Below are 21,543 nucleotides of genomic sequence, written 5' to 3'. Positions count from 1 at the left end.
ACTTCTGTCCTGTAGAGCGCCCCCTGTGGGTTAAAGTGTTACTTCTGTCCTGTAGAGCGCCCCCTGTGGGTTAAAGTGTTACATGTGTCCTGTAGAGCGCCCCCTGTGGGTTAAAGTGTGACTTCTGTCCTGTAGAGCGCCCCCTGTGGGTTAAAGTGTGACTTCTGTCCTGTAGAGCGCCCCCTGTGGGTTAAAGTGTGACTTCTGTCCTGTAGAGCGCCCCCTGTGGGTTAAAGTGTGACTTCTGTCCTGTAGAGCGCCCCCTGTGGGTTAAAGTGTTACTCCTCTCCTGTAGAGCGCCCCCTGTGGGTTAAAGTGTGACTTCTGTCCTGTAGAGCGCCCCCTGTGGGTTAAAGTGTTACATGTGTCCTGTAGAGCGCCCCCTGTGGGTTAAAGTGTTACTTCTGTCCTGTAGAGCGCCTCCTGTGGGTTAAAGTGTTACTCCTCTCCTGTAGAGCGCCCCCTGTGGGTTAAAGTGTGACTTCTGTCCTGTAGAGCGCCCCCTGTGGGTTAAAGTGTTACTTCTGTCCTGTAGAGCGCCTCCTGTGGGTTAAAGTGTTACTTCTGTCCTGTAGAGCGCCTCCTGTGGGTTAAAGTGTTACTTCTGTCCTGTAGAGCGCCTCCTGTGGGTTAAAGTGTTACTTCTGTCCTGTAGAGCGCCTCCTGTGGGTTAAAGTGTTACTTCTGTCCTGTAGAGCGCCCCCTGTGGGTTAAAGTGTGACTTCTGTCCTGTAGAGCGCCCCCTGTGGGTTAAAGTGTTACTTCTGTCCTGTAGAGCGCCTCCTGTGGGTTAAAGTGTTACTTCTGTCCTGTAGAGCGCCCCCTGTGGGTTAAAGTGTTACTTCTGTCCTGTAGAGCGCCCCCTGTGGGTTAAAGTGTTACTTCTGTCCTGTAGAGCGCCCCCTGTGGGTTAAAGTGTTACTTCTGTCCTGTAGAGCGCCTCCTGTGGTTTAAAGTGTTACTTCTGTCCTGTAGAGCGCCTCCTGTGGGTTAAAGTGTGACTTCTGTCCTGTAGAGCGCCCCCTGTGGGTTAAAGTGTTACTTCTGTCCTGTAGAGCGCCTCCTGTGGCTTAAAGTGTTACTTCTGTCCTGTAGAGCGCCCCCTGTGGGTTAAAGTGTGACTTCTGTCCTGTAGAGCGCCTCCTGTGGGTTAAAGTGTTACTTCTGTCCTGTAGAGCGCCCCCTGTGGGTTAAAGTGTTACTCCTCTCCTGTAGAGCGCCCCCTGTGGGTTAAAGTGTTACTTCTGTCCTGTAGAGCGCCTCCTGTGGGTTAAAGTGTTACTCCTCTCCTGTAGAGCGCCCCCTGTGGGTTAAAGTGTTACTTCTGTCCTGTAGAGCGCCCCCTGTGGGTTAAAGTGTTACTCCTCTCCTGTAGAGCGCCTCCTGTGGGTTAAAGTGTTACTTCTGTCCTGTAGAGCGCCCCCTGTGGGTTAAAGTGTTACTTCTGTCCTGTAGAGCGCCCCCTGTGGTTTAAAGTGTTACTTCTGTCCTGTAGAGCGCCCCCTGTGGTTTAAAGTGTTACTTCTGTCCTGTAGAGCGCCCCCTGTGGTTTAAAGTGTTACTTCTGTCCTGTAGAGCGCCTCCTGTGGGTTAAAGTGTTACTTCTGTCCTGTAGAGCGCCCCCTGTGGGTTAAAGTGTTACTTCTGTCCTGTAGAGCGCCCCCTGTGGGTTAAAGTGTTACTTCTGTCCTGTAGAGCGCCTCCTGTGGGTTAAAGTGTTACTTCTGTCCTGTAGAGCGCCCCCTGTGGGTTAAAGTGTTACTTCTGTCCTGTAGAGCGCCCCCTGTGGTTTAAAGTGTTACTTCTGTCCTGTAGAGCGCCCCCTGTGGGTTAAAGTGTTACTTCTGTCCTGTAGAGCGCCCCCTGTGGGTTAAAGTGTTACTTCTGTCCTGTAGAGCGCCCCCTGTGGGTTAAAGTGTTACTTCTGTCCTGTAGAGCGCCCCCTGTGGGTTAAAGTGTGACTCCTCTCCTGTAGAGCGCCTCCTGTGGGTTAAAGTGTTACTTCTGTCCTGTAGAGCGCCCCCTGTGGGTTAAAGTGTTACTTCTGTCCTGTAGAGCGCCCCCTGTGGGTTAAAGTGTTACTTCTGTCCTGTAGAGCGCCCCCTGTGGGTTAAAGTGTTACTCCTCTCCTGTAGAGCGCCCCCTGTGGGTTAAAGTGTTACTCCTCTCCTGTAGAGCGCCCCCTGTGGGTTAAAGTGTTACTTCTGTCCTGTAGAGCGCCCCCTGTGGGTTAAAGTGTTACTTCTGTCCTGTAGAGCGCCTCCTGTGGGTTAAAGTGTTACTTCTGTCCTGTAGAGCGCCCCCTGTGGGTTAAAGTGTGACTTCTGTCCTGTAGAGCGCCTCCTGTGGGTTAAAGTGTTACTTCTGTCCTGTAGAGCGCCCCCTGTGGGTTAAAGTGTTACTTCTGTCTTGTAGAGCGCCTCCTGTGGGTTAAAGTGTTACTTCTGTCCTGTAGAGCGCCTCCTGTGGGTTAAAGTGTTACATGTGTGTCCTGTAGAGCGCCCCCTGTGGGTTAAAGTGTTACTTCTGTCCTGTAGAGCGCCCCCTGTGGGTTAAAGTGGGACTTCTGTCCTGTAGAGCGCCTCCTGTGGGTTAAAGTGTGACTTCTGTCCTGTAGAGCGCCTCCTGTGGGTTAAAGTGTGACTTCTGTCCTGTAGAGCGCCCCCTGTGGGTTAAAGTGTTACTTCTGTCCTGTAGAGCGCCCCCTGTGGGTTAAAGTGTTACTTCTGTCCTGTAGAGCGCCCCCTGTGGGTTAAAGTGTTACTTCTGTCCTGTAGAGCGCCTCCTGTGGGTTAAAGTGTTACTTCTGTCCTGTAGAGCGCCCCCTGTGGGTTAAAGTGTTACTTCTGTCCTGTAGAGCGCCCCCTGTGGGTTAAAGTGTTACTTCTGTCCTGTAGAGCGCCCCCTGTGGGTTAAAGTGTTACTTCTGTCCTGTAGAGCGCCCCCTGTGGGTTAAAGTGTTACTTCTGTCCTGTAGAGCGCCCCCTGTGGGTTAAAGTGTTACTTCTGTCCTGTAGAGCGCCCCCTGTGGGTTAAAGTGTTACTTCTGTCCTGTAGAGCGCCTCCTGTGGGTTAAAGTGTTACTTCTGTCCTGTAGAGCGCCCCCTGTGGGTTAAAGTGTTACTTCTGTCCTGTAGAGCGCCCCCTGTGGGTTAAAGTGTTACTTCTGTCCTGTAGAGCGCCCCCTGTGGGTTAAAGTGTGACTTCTGTCCTGTAGAGCGCCCCCTGTGGGTTAAAGTGTTACTTCTGTCCTGTAGAGCGCCCCCTGTGGGTTAAAGTGTTACTCCTCTCCTGTAGAGCGCCTCCTGTGGGTTAAAGTGTTACTTCTGTCCTGTAGAGCGCCTCCTGTGGGTTAAAGTGTTACTCCTCTCCTGTAGAGCGCCCCCTGTGGGTTAAAGTGTTACTTCTGTCCTGTAGAGCGCCCCCTGTGGGTTAAAGTGTTACTTCTGTCCTGTAGAGCGCCTCCTGTGGGTTAAAGTGTTACTTCTGTCCTGTAGAGCGCCCCCTGTGGGTTAAAGTGTTACATGTGTGTCCTGTAGAGCGCCTCCTGTGGGTTAAAGTGTTACTTCTGTCCTGTAGAGCGCCTCCTGTGGGTTAAAGTGTGACTTCTGTCCTGTAGAGCGCCTCCTGTGGGTTAAAGTGTTACTTCTGTCCTGTAGAGCGCCTCCTGTGGGTTAAAGTGTTACTTCTGTCCTGTAGAGCGCCTCCTGTGGGTTAAAGTGTGACTTCTGTCCTGTAGAGCGCCTCCTGTGGTTTAAAGTGTTACTTCTGTCCTGTAGAGCGCCTCCTGTGGGTTAAAGTGTTACTTCTGTCCTGTAGAGCGCCTCCTGTGGGTTAAAGTGTTACTTCTGTCCTGTAGAGCGCCTCCTGTGGGTTAAAGTGTTACTTCTGTCCTGTAGAGCGCCCCCTGTGGGTTAAAGTGTTACTTCTCTCCTGTAGAGCGCCCCCTGTGGGTTAAAGTGTTACTTCTGTCCTGTAGAGCGCCCCCTGTGGTTTAAAGTGTTACTTCTGTCCTGTAGAGCGCCTCCTGTGGGTTAAAGTGTGACTTCTGTCCTGTAGAGCGCCCCCTGTGGTTTAAAGTGTTACTTCTGTCCTGTAGAGCGCCCCCTGTGGGTTAAAGTGTTACTCCTCTCCTGTAGAGCGCCTCCTGTGGGTTAAAGTGTGACTTCTGTCCTGTAGAGCGCCCCCTGTGGGTTAAAGTGTTACTTCTGTCCTGTAGAGCGCCTCCTGTGGGTTAAAGTGTGACTTCTGTCCTGTAGAGCGCCTCCTGTGGGTTAAAGTGTGACTTCTGTCCTGTAGAGCGCCTCCTGTGGGTTAAAGTGTTACTTCTGTCCTGTAGAGCGCCTCCTGTGGGTTAAAGTGTTACTTCTGTCCTGTAGAGCGCCCCCTGTGGTTTAAAGTGTTACTTCTGTCCTGTAGAGCGCCCCCTGTGGGTTAAAGTGTGACTTCTGTCCTGTAGAGCGCCCCCTGTGGGTTAAAGTGTGACTTCTGTCCTGTAGAGCGCCCCCTGTGGGTTAAAGTGTTACTCCTGTCCTGTAGAGCGCCCCCTGTGGGTTAAAGTGTTACTCCTCTCCTGTAGAGCGCCCCCTGTGGTTTAAAGTGTTACTTCTGTCCTGTAGAGCGCCCCCTGTGGGTTAAAGTGTGACTTCTGTCCTGTAGAGCGCCCCCTGTGGGTTAAAGTGTTACTTCTGTCCTGTAGAGCGCCCCCTGTGGGTTAAAGTGTGACTTCTGTCCTGTAGAGCGCCCCCTGTGGGTTAAAGTGTTACTCCTCTCCTGTAGAGCGCCCCCTGTGGGTTAAAGTGTTACTTCTGTCCTGTAGAGCGCCCCCTGTGGGTTAAAGTGTTACTCCTGTCCTGTAGAGCGCCCCCTGTGGGTTAAAGTGTTACTTCTGTCCTGTAGAGCGCCCCCTGTGGGTTAAAGTGTGACTTCTGTCCTGTAGAGCGCCTCCTGTGGGTTAAAGTGTTACTTCTGTCCTGTAGAGCGCCTCCTGTGGGTTAAAGTGTTACTTCTGTCCTGTAGAGCGCCCCCTGTGGGTTAAAGTGTTACTTCTGTCCTGTAGAGCGCCCCCTGTGGTTTAAAGTGTTACTTCTGTCCTGTAGAGCGCCCCCTGTGGGTTAAAGTGTTACTTCTGTCCTGTAGAGCGCCCCCTGTGGGTTAAAGTGTGACTTCTGTCCTGTAGAGCGCCCCCTGTGGGTTAAAGTGTTACTCCTCTCCTGTAGAGCGCCCCCTGTGGGTTAAAGTGTTACTTCTGTCCTGTAGAGCGCCCCCTGTGGGTTAAAGTGTTACTCCTGTCCTGTAGAGCGCCCCCTGTGGGTTAAAGTGTTACTTCTGTCCTGTAGAGCGCCCCCTGTGGGTTAAAGTGTGACTTCTGTCCTGTAGAGCGCCCCCTGTGGGTTAAAGTGTTACTTCTGTCCTGTAGAGCGCCCCCTGTGGGTTAAAGTGTTACTTCTGTCCTGTAGAGCGCCTCCTGTGGGTTAAAGTGTTACTTCTGTCCTGTAGAGCGCCTCCTGTGGGTTAAAGTGTTACTTCTGTCCTGTAGAGCGCCCCCTGTGGGTTAAAGTGTTACTTCTGTCCTGTAGAGCGCCCCCTGTGGGTTAAAGTGTTACTTCTGTCCTGTAGAGCGCCTCCTGTGGGTTAAAGTGTTACTTCTGTCCTGTAGAGCGCCCCCTGTGGTTTAAAGTGTGACTTCTGTCCTGTAGAGCGCCCCCTGTGGGTTAAAGTGTTACTCCTGTCCTGTAGAGCGCCCCCTGTGGGTTAAAGCGGGGCATGAAGCTGGAGGCCGTGGACAGGAAGAACCCGCCGTTGGTCTGTGTGGCGTCTCTGGCTGAGGTTCTTCAGGAGAGACTCAGAGTTCACTTCGACGACTGGGACGACTCCTACGACTACTGGTAACTACTAACTACTACTAACTACTACTACTAACTACTACTAACTGCTGCTAACTACTGCTAACTACTGCTAACTCCTGCTAACTACTGCTAACTACAGCTAACTACTGCTAACTCCTGCTAACTACAGCTAACTACTACTAACTGCTGCTAACTACTGGTAACTACTACTAACTGCTGCTAACTACTACTAACTACTAACTACTACTAACTACTACTACTAACTACTACTAACTGCTGCTAACTACTGCTAACTACTGCTAACTCCTGCTAACTACTGCTAACTACAGCTAACTACTGCTAACTCCTGCTAACTACAGCTAACTACTACTAACTGCTGCTAACTACTGGTAACTACTACTAACTACTGGTAACTACTACTAACTACTGCTAACTACTGCTAACTCCTGCTAACTACTGCTAACTACAGCTAACTACTGCTAACTCCTGCTAACTACAGCTAACTACTACTAACTGCTGCTAACTACTGGTAACTACTGCTAACTACTGCTAACTCCTGCTAACTGCTGCTAGCTACAGCTAACTACTGCTAACTCCTGCTAACTACAGCTAACTACTGCTAACTACTGCTAACTCCTGCTAACTACTGCTAACTACAGCTAACTACTGCTAACTCCTGCTAACTACAGCTAACTACTACTAACTGCTGCTAACTACTGGTAACTACTACTAACTACTGCTAACTACTCTTAACTACTACAAACTACTCTTAACTACTGCTAACTACTACTAACTACTACTAACTACAGCTAACTACTACTAACTGCTGCTAACTACTGGTAACTACTACTAACTGCTGCTAACTACTACTAACTACTACTACTACTAACTACTACTAACTGCTGCTAGCTACAGCTAACTACTGCTAACTCCTGCTAACTACAGCTAACTACTGCTAACTACTGCTAACTCCTGCTAACTACTGCTAACTACAGCTAACTACTGCTAACTCCTGCTAACTACAGCTAACTACTACTAACTGCTGCTAACTACTGGTAACTACTACTAACTACTGCTAACTACTCTTAACTACTACAAACTACTCTTAACTACTGCTAACTACTACTAACTACTACTAACTACTGCTAACTGCTGCTAACTGCTGCTAACTACTGCTAACTGCTGCTAACTGCTGGTAACTGCTGGTAACTGCTCTTAATCCTGGTGTTTAGGTAAAACAGTGATGCGTGTCTTAGTCCCAGAACAACAGCGTTAGCTCAGGTCCTGTTCTCTCAAACATCTGGATCAGTCGGCCTCAAACATGTGGATCAGTCGGCCTCAAACATCTGGATCAGTCGGCCTCAAACATCTGGATCAGTCGGCCTCAAACATCTGGATCAGTCGGCCTCAAACATGTGGATCAGTCGGCCTCAAACATCTGGATCAGTCGGCCTCAAACATCTGGATCAGTCGGCCTCAAACATGTGGATCAGTCGAACATGGCGAGTTGTAACTCCTTGTCCCTGTGTTGTGGCAGGTGCGACGGCCGCAGTCCGTTTGTCCATCCGATCGGCTGGTGTCAGGAGCAGGGGCGCCCCCTCACTGCCCCCAAAGGTACTGCATTACATCTGTATGTGACTTTAAACAGGAAGCAGCGCCCCCTGCAGGTGTGTGACGCTCTCTGTCGTCTACAGCTCACCCCGACCCCGAGCACTTTGTGTGGGAGGAGTATCTGCAGCAGACGGGCTCTGAGGCCACGCCCCCCGAGGCATTCACCCAGGTAATGGCCAATCAGAGAGCGGCGTTTAATAACGGCCAATCAGAGAGCAGCGTTTAATAATGGCCAATCAGACAGCTTTGTTTAATAATGGCCAATCAGAGAGCGGCGTTTAATAACAGCCAATCAGACAGCAGTGTTTGGTTGTTGTTTTTGTAGTTCTAAGTGACTTCCTGGTGTGTGTTTGTAGTTCTAAGTGACTTCCTGGTGTGTGTTTGTAGTTCTAAGTGACTTCTTGGTTTGTGTTTGTAGTTCTAAGTGACTTCCTGGTTTGTGTTTGTAGTTCTCAGTTACTTCCTGGTTTGTGTTTGTCGTTCTAAGTGACTTCCTGGTTTGTGTTTGTTGTTCTCAGTGATTTCTTGGTGTGTGTTTGTTGTTCTCAGTGACTTCCTGGTTTGTGTTTGTAGTTCTAAGTGACTTCCTGGTGTGTGTTTGTAGTTCTAAGTGACTTCCTGGTTTGTGTTTGTAGTTCTAAGTGACTTCCTGGTTTGTGTTTGTTGTTCTCAGTGATTTCTTGGTGTGTGTTTGTTGTTCTCAGTGACTTCCTGGTTTGTGTTTGTAGTTCTAAGTGACTTCTTGGTTTGTGTTTGTAGTTCTAAGTGACTTCTTGGTGTGTGTTTGTTGTTCTCAGTGACTTCCTGGTTTGTGTTTGTTGTTCTCAGTGACTTCCTGGTTTGTGTTTGTCGTTCTAAGTTACTTCCTGGTGTGTGTTTGTAGTTCTAAGTGACTTCCTGGTTTGTGTTTGTAGTTCTAAGTGACTTCTTGGTGTGTGTTTGTAGTTCTAAGTGACTTCCTGGTTGTGTTTGTAGTTCTAAGTGACTTCTTGGTGTGTGTTTGTAGTTCTAAGTGACTTCCTGGTTTGTGTTTGTAGTTCTAAGTTACGTCCTGGTGTGTGTTTGTAGTTCTAAGTGACTTCTTGGTGTGTGTTTGTAGTTCTAAGTGACTTCCTGGTTTGTGTTTGTAGTTCTAAGTGACTTCTTGGTGTGTGTTTGTAGTTCTAAGTGACTTCTTGGTGTGTGTTTGTAGTTCTAAGTTACTTCCTGGTTTGTGTTTGTAGTTCTAAGTTACTTCCTGGTGTGTGTTTGTAGTTCTAAGTGACTTCTTGGTTTGTGTTTGTAGTTCTAAGTGACTTCTTGGTGTGTTTTTGTAGTTCTAAGTGACTTCTTGGTGTGTTTTTGTAGTTCTAAGTGACTTCCTGGTGTGTGTTTGTAGTTCTAAGTGACTTCCTGGTGTGTGTCTGTAGTTCTAAGTGGCTTCCTGGTTTGTGTTTGTAGTTCTCAGTGACTTCCTGGTGTGTGTTTGTAGTTCTCAGTGACTTCCTGGTTTGTGTTTGTCGTTCTAAGTGACTTCCTGGTTAGTGTTTGTAGTTCTAAGTGACTTCCTGGTTTGTGTTTGTAGTTCTAAGTGACTTCCTGGTTTGTGTTTGTCGTTCTAAGTGACTTCCTGGTTTGTGTTTGTAGTTCTAAGTGACTTCCTGGTTTGTGTTTGTTGTTCTCAGTGACTTCTTGGTGTGTGTTTGTAGTTCTAAGTCACTTCCTGGTTTGTGTCCAATCAGGGCGGGCCTCACGGTTTCCAGGTGAACCACAGACTGGAGGCCGTCGACCGAAGAAACCCAGTCCTGATCCGAGTCGGGACAGTCGTCCAGACGGAGGAGCTGCGAGTCCGGGTGAGTCTCCCCCTCCCCAGACACCTCCCCCGACAAGAGTAAAACAAGGATTCTGAATGTGAAGGCTCTCACTCATCCAGGGAGTATCCATCGTACAAAAGTTAAATCATCGACTGGACTGTTCTTAGAACTTTAGGCCAGAAAAGACACTTTTATCCAAACTGCCAAAAACTGCTAAACTTTCTTTACTCAAGTAGTTTCAGTATCTTAAAGAGGGCGGGTCACCTGATCTCCTGAGGCCGTTATAGAGGGGGGGGGGGTCCTGGGTCTCTGTTTTTTTACTTCCTTAATTCTGAAGTGCTGCCATGATGTTGATGATGATGTTGTTGTTGTTGATGTTGTTGATGATGATGGTGATGGTGATGATGGTGATGATGGTGATGATGGTGATGGTGATGATGATGGTGATGGTGATGATGATGATGTTGATGATGTTGTTGATGATGGTGATGATGATGATGGTGGTTTTCTTCTTCAGGTGCGTTACGACGGCTGGCCGCCACAGATGGACGCCTGGTTTGACTGTGACGACCCCGACCTCCATCCTGTCGGGTGGTGCCAGAGGACGGGCCACCCGCTGGAGCCCCCCAGAGGTCAGGAGGGGATTTTTGATGTTTTTTTTGTGTATGTATATGTATATGTATGTAAATGTATATAATAAACTCCTCCTCCCGCTCCGCGGGCGTCTCTTCCTCCTCCTGCTCGGGTCCTCTCCCGTCGGGACCTGAGGGTTCAGTATCTTTTCTGGACCGAGATGTCTGATGTGTTTCCTGGATCTGCTGGAGCCACTCCTCCAGTTTGGGGGTCACTGCCCCGAGTGGCTCCACTGATGCTTCACCCTCCAGGTTTCCTCCAGCTCTTCTCTGAGCCCCTGGTGTTTCTCTAGTTTCTCCTGTTCCTTTTTCCTGATGTTGAAGTCTTGGTGTTGCTATGTCGACCACAGCGGCTCCTCTGCTCTTTGTCACCACCACAATGTCCGGTTGGTTCATCACCTTCTGTCCGTCTGGATCTGGACGTCCCACAGGATCTTGGCTCGGTCGTTCTCCACCACCTTTGGAGGTGTTTCCACTTTGACCTTGGGGTTTCCAGCCCAGACTCTGCACAGATGTTCCTGTTCACTATACCAGCCACTTGGTTATGGAGCTCCATGTAAGCTTTCCCTGCAGCATCTTACACCTGCAGTTATGTTCTTACACCTGCAGTTATGTTCTTACACCTGCAGTTATGTTCTTACACCTGCAGTTATGTTCTTCAAGGCCTCTGTGACTCACTTCCCTCCGTGCTGCCTTGATGTTTCCTCCAGCCTTCTTTTCCATGGTGGGTATTTCATCTCATGGTTGCTCTTCCGATAGCCAAGCGTCTCTAGGATCACTGCTGCTGTGGAGTATATCAGCTCATTGGTTTCAGTGATGGTTGATGTAGGAATTGCTCTCAGAGCTGCATTCACATCTTCTAGGAGACTTTCTGACAGTACTTCTCTCAGCCTCTGTAATTGGCTTCGGGGTTTCCTGCTGGACATTTTTGCCATGATCTTATTTTTCAGGTCAGTTGCTGCCTCGTTCAGCGTGATGGCACTTATTATTGGGGCTTCGTACCCAATCTCCATTGGGAGGGCTGGTGTTAACTCCCCTCTGACTTTGTGTCCTGGCTCCCCGTTGCCGGAGCATTGGTTTTGTACCTCGTCCAGCTCAAGTTGTGATGCAGTTGCCGTTTGTGGATGTTGGAACACTGAGCTACTAGTTGTTTCACCGTGAGTTTGGACTGTGGGTTTGGAAGTAACCATTTCTCCCACATCCTCTGCCTGTAGCCCCTCTGGATCTTTAAGCTCCTCTTCTGAAGGACATGGAGGTCTGTGAGTCTGAACTCCAGAGTCTTTAAGCTCTTCTGAAGGACATGGAGGTCTGTGAGTCTGAACTCCAGAGTCTTTAAGCTCTTCTGAAGGACATGGAGGTCTGTGAGTCTGAACTCCAGAGTCTTTAAGCTCCTCCTGTGAAGGACATGGAGGTCTGTGAGTCTGAACTCCAGAGTCTTTAAGCTCCTCTAGTGAAGGACATGGAGGTCTGTGAGTCTGAACTCCAGAGTCTTTAAGCTCCTCTAGTGAAGGACATGGAGGTCTGTGAGTCTGAACCCCAGAGTCTTTGAGCTCCTCTTCTGAAGGACATGGAGGTCTGTGAGTCTGAACTCCAGAGTCTTTAAGCTCTTCTGAAGGACATGGAGGTCTGTGAGTCTGAACCCCAGAGTCTTTAAGCTCCTCTAGTGAAGGACATGGAGGTCTGTGAGTCTGAACCCCAGAGTCTTTAAGCTCCTCTTCTGAAGGACATGGAGGTCTGTGAGTCTGAACCCCAGAGTCTTTAAGCTCCTCTTGTGAAGGACATGGAGGTCTGTGAGTCTGAACCCCAGAGTCTTTGAGCTCCTCTTCTGAAGGACATGGAGGTCTGTGAGTCTGAACTCCAGAGTCTTTAAGCTCTTCTGAAGGACATGGAGGTCTGTGAGTCTGAACCCCAGAGTCTTTAAGCTCCTCTAGTGAAGGACATGGAGGTCTGTGAGTCTGAACCCCAGAGTCTTTAAGCTCCTCTTCTGAAGGACATGGAGGTCTGTGAGTCTGAACCCCAGAGTCTTTAAGCTCCTCTTGTGAAGGACATGGAGGTCTGTGAGTCTGAACTCCAGAGTCTTTAAGCTCCTCCTGTGAAGGACATGGAGGTCTGTGAGTCTGAACTCCAGAGTCTTTAAGCTCCTCTAGTGAAGGACATGGAGGTCTGTGAGTCTGAACTCCAGGGTCTTTAAGCTCCTCTTCTGAAGGACATGGAGGTCTGTGAGTCTGAACTCCAGAGTCTTTAAGCTCCTCTAGTGAAGGACATGGAGGTCTGTGAGTCTGAACTCCAGAGTCTTTAAGCTCCTCTTCTGAAGGACATGGAGGTCTGTGAGTCTGAACTCCAGAGTCTTTAAGCTCCTCTAGTGAAGGACATGGAGGTCTGTGAGTCTTTAAGCTCCTCTAGTGAAGGACATGGAGGTCTGTGAGTCTGAACTCCAGGGTCTTTAAGCTCCTCCTGTGAAGGACATGGAGGTCTGTGAGTCTTTAAGCTCCTGTGAAGGACATGGAGGTCTGTGAGTCTGAACTCCAGGGTCTTTAAGCTCCTCCTCTGAAGGACATGGAGGTCTGTGAGTCTGAACTCCAGGGTCTTTAAGCTCCTCCTCTGAAGGACATGGAGGTCTGTGAGTCTGAACTCCAGAGTCTTTAAGCTCTTGTGAAGGACATGGAGGTCTGTGAGTCTGAACTCCAGAGTCTTTAAGCTCCTCTTGTGAAGGACATGGAGGTCTTGAAGTATCTCACCTTGATCCTGTCTCCTCAGGGTTCAGCGGGGACTCGTCTCCGTCCTCGAGCGCTTGTCCCACCGTCGGCTGCAGAGGAGTCGGCCACATCCGGGGCCCCAAGTACAGCCACCACCACAGGTACTGCCCAGGCCCCGCCCCCTGTGACTCCTCCCCCTGTGACTCCTCCCCCTGTGACTCCTCCCCCTCCTCTCTCTCTCTCCTCAGTCTGTTCGGGTGCCCCTACTCAGAGGCAAACCTCAGGAAGGAGCTGCTGCTGCCGGACCGACTGGACCCACCCAGCGGAGCCGCCCTCTTACCTCACAGGTCAGGAATACAGCTCCCACACTGGTCAGAGACACACAGGTCAGGGTTAAATGCTCCCACACTGGTCAGGTTGGGCTTCTTTAATGTAATGGAGAGGGAGTGTGCGCCCCCTGGTGTTTAATGTGTGTTTGTTGTATTTTAGGTCAGAGATGGTTCCACTGAAGAGGCGTAAACTCTCTCAAAGGTCTGCACTTCCTGTTTCCTGGAGGTTTAGTTTCTGCACTTCCTGTTTCCTGGAGGTTTAGTTTCTGCACTTCCTGTTTCTGGAGGTTTAGTTTCTGCACTTCCTGTTTCCTGGAGGTTTAGTTTCTGCACTTCCTGTTTCCTGGAGGTTTAGTTTCTGCACTTCCTGTTTCCTGGAGGTTTAGTTTCTGCACTTCCTGTTTCCTGGAGGTTTAGTTTCTGCACTTCCTGTTTCTGGAGGTTTAGTTTCTGCACTTCCTGTTTCCTGGAGGTTTAGTTTCTGCACTTCCTGTTTCCTGGAGGTTTAGTTTCTGCACTTCCTGTTTCCTGGAGGTTTAGTTTCTGCACTTCCTGTTTCCTGGAGGTTTAGTTTCTGCACTTCCTGTTTCCTGGAGGTTTAGTTTCTGCACTTCCTGTTTCCTGGAGGTTTAGTTTCTGCACTTCCTGTTTCTGGAGGTTTAGTTTCTGCACTTCCTGTTTCTGGAGGTTTAGTTTCTGCACTTCCTGTTTCCTGGAGGTTTAGTTTCTGCACTTCCTGTTTCTGGAGGTTTAGTTTCTGCACTTCCTGTTTCCTGGAGGTTTAGTTTCTGCACTTCCTGTTTCTGGAGGTTTAGTTTCTGCACTTCCTGTTTCCTGGAGGTTTAGTTTCTGCACTTCCTGTTTCCCGGAGGTTTAGTTTCTGCACTTCCTGTTTTCTGGAGGTTTAGTTTCTGCACTTCCTGTTTCCTGGAGGTTTAGTTTCTGCACTTCCTGTTTCCTGGAGGTTTAGTTTCTGCACTTCCTGTTTCTTGGAGGTTTAGTTTCTGCACTTCCTGTTTCCTGGAGGTTTAGTTTCTGCACTTCCTGTTTCCTGGAGGTTTAGTTTCTGCACTTCCTGTTTCCTGGAGGTTTAGTTTCTGCACTTCCTGTTTCCTGGAGGTTTAGTTTCTGCACTTCCTGTTTCTGGAGGTTTAGTTTCTGCACTTCCTGTTTCCTGGAGGTTTAGTTTCTGCACTTCCTGTTTCCTGGAGGTTTAGTTTCTGCACTTCCTGTTTCTGGAGGTTTAGTTTCTGCACTTCCTGTTTCCTGGAGGTTTAGTTTCTGCACTTCCTGTTTCTGGAGGTTTAGTTTCTGCACTTCCTGTTTCCTGGAGGTTTAGTTTCCTGATGTATCTCATGTTTTGCTTCTCTCTGCAGCCGCGTGTGTGAGGTCAGTCCTGCTGTGGTCAAACAGGAAGAGGAGGAGCCTAGAGCAGGTACTGTGTCTGACCCTGGTCCTGGTTTAGTCTGACCCTGGTCTGACCCCGGTCTGATCCCGGTCTGACCTCGGTCTGATCCCGGTCTGACCCCGGTCTGACCCTGGTCTGACCCCGGTCTGACCCCGGTCTCTCCTCAGCCCCGGCCCTCGTCCGCCTCAGGTTTCTGTCTGCACTGAGTCCTCAGCCGAGTCGAGACCTGAGTCTGTGCTGGGACCAACACCGGAAACTCCTCCCCCCGATGAGAACCCACGGGTCCGGAGTCCAGGACTGGAGCGTCCAGCAGGTACTCGTACTGCATATACTACTGCAAATACTACTGCAAATACTACTGCAAATACTACTGCTGTACTGAGAACCCACGGGTCCGGAGTCCAGGTTCTCTCAGAGTTTGATGAACGTCTAAAAGTCCTTCAATCTGTTCCAGGTCTCAGAGTTCGTGGAGTCTCTTCCTGGATGTGAGGACCAGGCACAGCTCTTCAGGGACCAGGTCAGAACCTCCCTCTGCTCCTCCCTCTGCTCCTCCCTCTGCTCCTCCCTCAGCTCCTCCCTCTGCCCCTCCCTCAGCTCCTCCCTCAGCTCCTCCCTCAGCTCCTCCCTCAGCTCCTCCCTCTGCTCCTCCCTCAGCTCCTCCCTCTGCTCCTCCCTCAGCTCCTCAGCTCCTCCCTCAGCTCCTCCCTCAGCTCCTCCCTCTGCCCCTCCCTCTGCTCCTCCCCCTGCCCCTCCCTCTGCTCCTCCCTCAGCTCCTCCCTCAGCTCCTCCCTCTCCTCCCTCAGCTCCTCCCTCAGCTCCTCCCTCTGCCCCTCCCTCAGCTCCTCCCTCTGCTCCTCTCTCAGCTCCTCCCTCTGCTCCTCCCTCAGTCCCTCCCTCAGCTCCTCCCTCTGCTCCTCCCTCAGCTCCTCCCTCTGCTCCTCCCTCAGTCCCTCCCTCAGCTCCTCCCTCAGCTCCTCCCACTGCTCCTCCCTCTGCTCCTCCCTCAGTCCCTCCCTCTGCTCCTCCCTCTGCTCCTCCCTCTGCTCCTCCCTCAGCTCCTCCCTCTGCTCCTCCCTCTGCTCCTCCCTCAGCTCCTCCCACTGCTCCTCCCACTGCCCCTCCCTCTGCTCCTCCCTCTGCTCCTCCCTCTGCTCCTCCCTCTGCTCCTCCCTCAGCTCCTCCCTCTCCTCCCTCAGCTCCTCCCTCTCCTCCCTCAGCTCCTCCCTCAGCTCCTCCCTCTGCCCCTCCCTCAGCTCCTCCCTCTGCTCCTCCCTCTGCCCCTCCCTCAGCCCCTCCCACTGCTCCTCCCTCAGCCCCTCCCTCAGCTCCTCCCTCTGCCCCTCCCTCAGCTCCTCCCTCTGCCCCTCCCTCAGCTCCTCCCTCAGCTCCTCCCTCTGCTCCTCCCTCAGCCCCTCCCTCAGCCCCTCCCTCAGCTCCTCCCTCTGCCCCTCCCTCTGCCCCTCCCTCAGCTCCTCCCTCTGCCCCTCCCTCTGCCCCTCCCTCAGCTCCTCCCTCAGCTCCTCCCTCTGCCCCTCCCTCTGCCCCTCCCTCAGCTCCTCCCTCAGCTCCTCCCTCTGCTCCTCCCTCTGCTCCTCCCTCAGCTCCTCCCTCAGCTCCTCCCTCAGCTCCTCCCTCAGCTCCTCCCTCAGCTCCTCCCTCTGCCCCTCCCTCTGCTCCTCCCTCAGCTCCTCCCTCAGCTCCTCCCTCAGCCCCTCCCTCTGCTCCTCCCTCAGCTCCTCCCTCAGCTCCTCCCTCAGCCCCTCCCTCAGCTCCTCCCTCTGCTCCTCCCTCTGCTCCTCCCTCAGCTCCTCCCTCTGCTCCTCCCTCAGCCCCTCCCTCAGCTCCTCCCTCAGCCCCTCCCTCAGCTCCTCCCTCTGCTCCTCCCTCTGCCCCTCCCTCAGCTCCTCCCTCTGCTCCTCTCACTGCTCCTCCCTCTGCTCCTCCCTCTGCTCCTCCCTCAGCTCCTCCCTCAGCTCCTCCCTCAGCTCCTCCCTCTCCTCCTCCCTCTGCTCCTCTCACTGCCCCTCCCTCTGCTCCTCCCTCTGCTCCTCTCACTGCTCCTCCCTCAGCTCCTCCCTCAGCTCCTCCCTCAGCTCCTCCCTCTGCTCCTCCCTCTGCTCCTCTCACTGCCCCTCCCTCTGCTCCTCCCTCTGCTCCTCTCACTGCTCCTCCCTCTGCTCCTCCCTCTGCTCCTCCCTCTGCTCCTCCCTCTGCCCCTCCCTCTGCCCCTCCCTCAGCTCCTCCCTCTGCTCCTCTCACTGCTCCTCTCACTGCCCCTCCCTCTGCCCCTCCCTCTGCTCCTCCCTCTGCTCCTCCCTCAGCTCCTCCCTCAGCTCCTCCCTCAGCTCCTCCCTCTCCTCCTCCCTCTGCTCCTCCCTCTGCCCCTCCCTCAGCTCCTCCCTCTGCTCCTCCCTCTGCCCCTCCCTCTGCTCCTCCCTCTGCCCCTCCCTCTGCTCCTCCCTCTGCTCCTCCCTCTGCTCCTCCCTCTGCTCCTCAGCTCCTCCCTCTGCTCCTCCCTCTGCTCCTCCCTCTGCCCCTCCCTCTGCTCCTCCCTCTGCCCCTCCCTCTGCTCCTCCCTCTGCCCCTCCCTCAGCTCCTCCCTCAGCTCCTCCCTCTGCTCCTCAGTCCCTCCCTCAGCTCCTCCCTCTGCCCCTCCCTCTGCTCCTCCCTCTGACCCTCCCTCAGCTCCTCCCTCTGCTCCTCCCTCTGCTCCTCCCTCTGCTCCTCCCTTAGCTCCTCCCTCTGCTCCTCCCTCTGCTCCTCCCTCTGCTCCTCCCTTAGCTCCTCCCTCTGCTCCTCCCTCAGCTCCTCCCTCTGCTCCTCCCTCAGCCCCTCCCTCAGCTCCTCCCTCTGCCCCTCCCTCAGCCCCTCCCTCAGCTCCTCCCTCAGCTCCTCCCTCAGCTCCTCCCTCAGCTCCTCCCTCTGCTCCTCCCTCTGCTCCTCCCTCAGCTCCTCCCTCTGCTCCTCCCTCAGCTCCTCCCTCAGCTCCTCCCTCTGCTCCTCCCTCTGCTCCTCCCTCAGCTCCTTCCTCTGCTCCTCCCTCAGCTCCTCCCTCTGCTCCTCCCTCAGCTCCTCCCTCTGCTCCTCCCTCAGCTCCTCCCTCAGCTCCTCCCTCAGCTCCTCCCTCAGCTCCTCCCTCAGCTCCTCCCTCAGCTCCTCCCTCTGCCCCTCCCTCAGCTCCTCCCTCTGCTCCTCCCCCTGCTCCTCCCTCAGCCCCTCCCTCAGCTCCTCCCTCTGCCCCTCCCTCAGCCCCTCCCTCAGCTCCTCCCTCTGCCCCTCCCTCCCTAAACGCAGATCTGTGTCCACAGGAAATCGATGGGCGGGCCTTCCTGCTCCTGACGCAGCGCGACATCGTCCGGATCCTGTCAATCAAACTTGGCCCCGCCCTGAAGATCTTCCACTGTATCCTGATGTTCAGACACGAGCGCAGCCAATCACAGCGCAGCGCCACGGGCCAATCAGCACACGCCTGACCTCCGCCTAGCTCCGCCCCTCACCGTCTCAGGAAGCACCCACCAATCACACGCCGTCACCTGACCACATGACCGCTGTGATTCCCTCAGATGTTTATTTTCTCTAGTAATGAATCTATATTTGTTATATTTGTATTTGATCCTCAGGTCCATATAAATGTCTCTGACTCTGACGGTTCTTCCTGTGATTATTAACATGATCATTAACGTGATTATTAACGTGATCTTTAAAGGAACAGGCCAGTGTTTTCCCACACTGAGATATGTTCTTACCTGAGCTGTGACGAGTTCTTTAGGACCTGTCTGATCTTCAGTCACGTAAACACAGCGCAGACGGCGTTAGCATTTAGCCTCTCCCTCTCTCCTCTATAGCTCCAAAACAGGTCAAGATAGAAGCTAGTTGGTATTATTACGCCTTACAATATAGTCCCCCCCTTTTATCCGCTTAGAAAATCCACAAAATGTCTCTCTCAAAATGGCTGTAGTGAATGTCTTGAAATAGGCCTCTGTCTCTTTAAGAACCTCTGAGCCTTTAGACACGCCCCCTCCACACGCTGTCTGTGGCATCAGTGGGGAGGGGGTTCTGCTGAGGAGCAGTGGTTGGTTACTCGGCTGGTGACCAAAGCTCGGAGGCGTCTCCAGGAGGTGGGGGCGTTCCTAGGAGGACTCAGGCAAACCTATCCCTAAAATGGCCGCCATCAGAGTTTTTACAGATTACTCAGAAATACGTGAATGTGCCAAGGCAACACTTCAGCCATGTTTTTAATGAGGGAGTGACAGAATAACAGGATGGAAAGCTGGAAAAGTCCATTTTGCAGAATACCCCCCTTTAAACAGTATTTACAGTGAAAACAATGATCTCCATCCCTGTCAGTGTAGGATTTACTCTCACGACTCCTGCAGTGGCGCTTACGGCCTCTAGGGGCACGAGGTACTGAGTCCTGTTTCAAAGGAAAGCATCAACACAACAATGAAAACAAGGATGAAAACGGAACAAAAAGCCACAAAAAAGTAATGAGAAAACAACCAAAACATGGAGAAGCTTCTAGATTTGGGTAAAGCCGAACTGGAGGAAATGCTCTCGGTTAAGGCGGGTGGTCAGACGCTAACCAGAGCCGGGCGTCAGTCCCAGTCCGGCCCTGGTCTACATGCTGTGACCAGGGCCGGACTGGGACTGAAGCCCGGCTCTGGACTCAGGTCAGCCCGGCCCCAATCAGCCTAAATGTGACACTTCCACAAACACACATGTTGACCTCTGACCCCCCGCCTTAACCGAGGGCATTTTCTCCAGTTCGGCTTTACCCAAATCTAAAAGCTTCTTGACTGGAGAGCAACACTGTGACGCCTCTTTTGAAAGCTCAAATCTAGAAAAGTCACGCTAACTTTTTGTCATGTTGTCGCTGCTTTTTCATTACTTTTTTGTCACTTTCTCGTCTCTTTTTTTTTCATGTTATTGTTGTTTTTTCATCACTTTTTTCATCGCTTTTTCGTCACGTTTTCGTCACATTTTGTTGTGTTTTTGTCACTTTTTTGTTGCTTTTCCAGCACATTTTTGTTCTTGGAGGCTTTCCCTTTAACCCCTTAACTCCCGCCTGAACTGAGCACGTTTTCTCCAGTTTGGCTTTACCCCAATCCAAAAGCTTCTGGAAAAAAGGTGAGAAAATAGTGACAAAACTGAGACGAAAACAATGATGGAAATGTAATGGAAATGAGAAAAGTTTGACAAAAAATGGACGAAAATATGTCACAAAAAATGACAAAAAATGACTAAATTGTGACAAAAATGTGACAAAAATGTGACAAAAAAATGACAAAAAAACGACAAAAATATGACAAAAAAATGACAAAAAAATGACAAAAATGTGACAAAAAAATGACAAAAATGTGACAAAAATGTGACAAAAAAATGACAAAAAAACGACAAAAATGTGACAAAAATGTGACAAAAAAATGACAAAAAAATGACAAAAAAATGACAAAAAATGACAAAAAAAATGACTAAAATATGACCAAAAAAATGACAAAAATGTGACAAAAAAATGACAAAAAAATGACAAAAAAATGACAAAAAAATGACAAAAAAAATGACAAAAATGTGACAAAAATGTGACAAAAAAATGACAAAAATGTGACAAAAAAATGACAAAAAAAATGACAAAAAAATACCAAAACGTTACATAAATGAGTTGAATTCCCAACAAAAAAAATATGGGGAAAAAATGTGCTGACGTGAGGACAAAGATCCTCTCGGTTGAGGCGGGGGTTAAGAGGTTAAAGCCTCTCACATTCATCACAGAAAGAACGCATGAGTGAAAGACAAACCGCAGCGCCCCCTGCAGGACCCCGCACTTTGAGAACCCCCCCCCTCCTCGGGTAATGACGCACGAGTCACGTGACGCCGTGTGCGGGCGCAGTGTCACGTGACTCCGCGCTCTGACTTGTGGCTCGTGCGGCGGATGGAAGCGTTTTTAACGGGAATCCTCCGGTAACCGGGCTCCACCACCGACCGTGAGTGTGTCCCCCCCCCCCCCTCTGCCTCTAACCCCCCCCTCAGAACCCCCCTCCCCCGCCCTCTCCCCTCTCCCCGCTCCCCAAACCCGCCTGTCCTCCGCTGATGCGCATTCCCGACTCTCCGCTCACAAATGACGCGTTTCTACGTAAATCCTTCTGGAACGGAACCGTGCGCGTGTTTCGGGACTTTTCCTCAAATACTTTCCGTTCCCGCGCGTCCACGGAGCGATTCGGCACCGGTGACACCGACCTGAAAGCTAAATGTGAGCTGACACTGACCTGAAAGCTAAATGTGAGCTGACACTGACCTGAAAGCTACATGTGAGCTGACACTGACCTGAAAGCTAAACGTGAGCTGACACTGACCTGAAAGCTAAACGTGAGCTGACACTGACCTGAAAGCTAAACGTGAGCTGACACTGACCTGAAAGCTAAACGTGAGCTCCAGTTTGAGTAAAACAGGCTCCTCTCAGTCATGTGGAATAAAGTTTTTTTTTTAAACAGGACCAGGATTCTTCAGTTTTTCGTCCAAACATCTGGGTCTGTCCGTGATGTGTCACAGCTGCCTGGAAAAGGATCAGTGTTTATCATAACTTAGTCTGAAACGCCACGTCTTTAGCCTCTGCGCTTTAACAGCAGATTCTTTCACCTTGTTATTCCTCCTTTACCTTTAGGAGACGTCATTAACCCCGCGTTTCACGGTCTGACCTAAAAAACAAAGCCGTGTTGATCCAATGCAACAAGTCCCAGAGCCCGAGTCGCACTTGGGTCAAATTTGACTCATTTTAAACATGATCCGCTTTAACCTCACGTTTGTCTCTGACCCTGACATAAACAAACGACGCAGATCGAGCCGTGAATGTGTTGTGTTTAATTCGGCCGGGGTTTGGTGACAGTTCCGGGTTGAAAATGCTCCATTAAAGCGGGTTTGTGTCGTGGGTTTGACGACGCTGAAGCTAAAGCTAACGCTAGTCCCGTTATGAAGCTAATGCTAATGCTAATGTAAACATTAGCCAGAGCCGCTGAATCAGGCCTGGTTTGGGATTAACGCGGCTCTTTATGGGGCTGTCATGGGACCGGGGAGGACGTTTGGACCCGGGGGCATGAGGGAGGGGGGGGCATGAGGGGGGGCATGACGGGGGGGCATGAGGGGGGGGGGGGCATGAGGGGGGAGGTGTTAGAGCGGATAACGGTTATGTAACGGATTAGGGTCAGGCTCCATCACTGACCCAAACTTCATC

The 21,543-nt window shown here is 51.3% G+C and overlaps 1 protein-coding gene across 2 annotated transcripts in view; it reads left to right on the top strand.

The window, feature by feature from the left end:
* The window catches only part of LOC306982612 (lethal(3)malignant brain tumor-like protein 4), a 31,877-nt gene extending 14,026 nt beyond the window's left edge, over nt 1-17,851 (top strand). For both annotated transcript variants that reach the window (XM_079583081.1, XM_079583082.1), the window contains exons 7-18: nt 5,740-5,888; nt 7,387-7,463; nt 7,544-7,629; nt 9,182-9,292; nt 9,771-9,885; nt 12,643-12,742; nt 12,830-12,928; nt 13,071-13,112; nt 14,287-14,345; nt 14,486-14,631; nt 14,773-14,835; nt 17,627-17,851. In XM_079583081.1, coding sequence (XP_079439207.1) covers nt 5,740-5,888; nt 7,387-7,463; nt 7,544-7,629; nt 9,182-9,292; nt 9,771-9,885; nt 12,643-12,742; nt 12,830-12,928; nt 13,071-13,112; nt 14,287-14,345; nt 14,486-14,631; nt 14,773-14,835; nt 17,627-17,791 — 1,212 coding nt within the window. In that variant the 3' untranslated portion in view covers nt 17,792-17,851. The remainder of the gene's footprint in view (nt 1-5,739; nt 5,889-7,386; nt 7,464-7,543; nt 7,630-9,181; nt 9,293-9,770; nt 9,886-12,642; nt 12,743-12,829; nt 12,929-13,070; nt 13,113-14,286; nt 14,346-14,485; nt 14,632-14,772; nt 14,836-17,626) is intronic.
* Nucleotides 17,852-21,543: the final 3,692 nt, after the last annotated feature.

This window comes from Gobius niger (assembly GCF_951799975.1).
Source record: "Gobius niger genome assembly, contig: SCAFFOLD_61, whole genome shotgun sequence".
Taxonomy (NCBI): Eukaryota; Metazoa; Chordata; class Actinopteri; order Gobiiformes; family Gobiidae; genus Gobius; species Gobius niger.
Note: the sequence above shows the minus strand (reverse complement) of the source record. Positions and strands in the feature narration are given on the sequence as shown.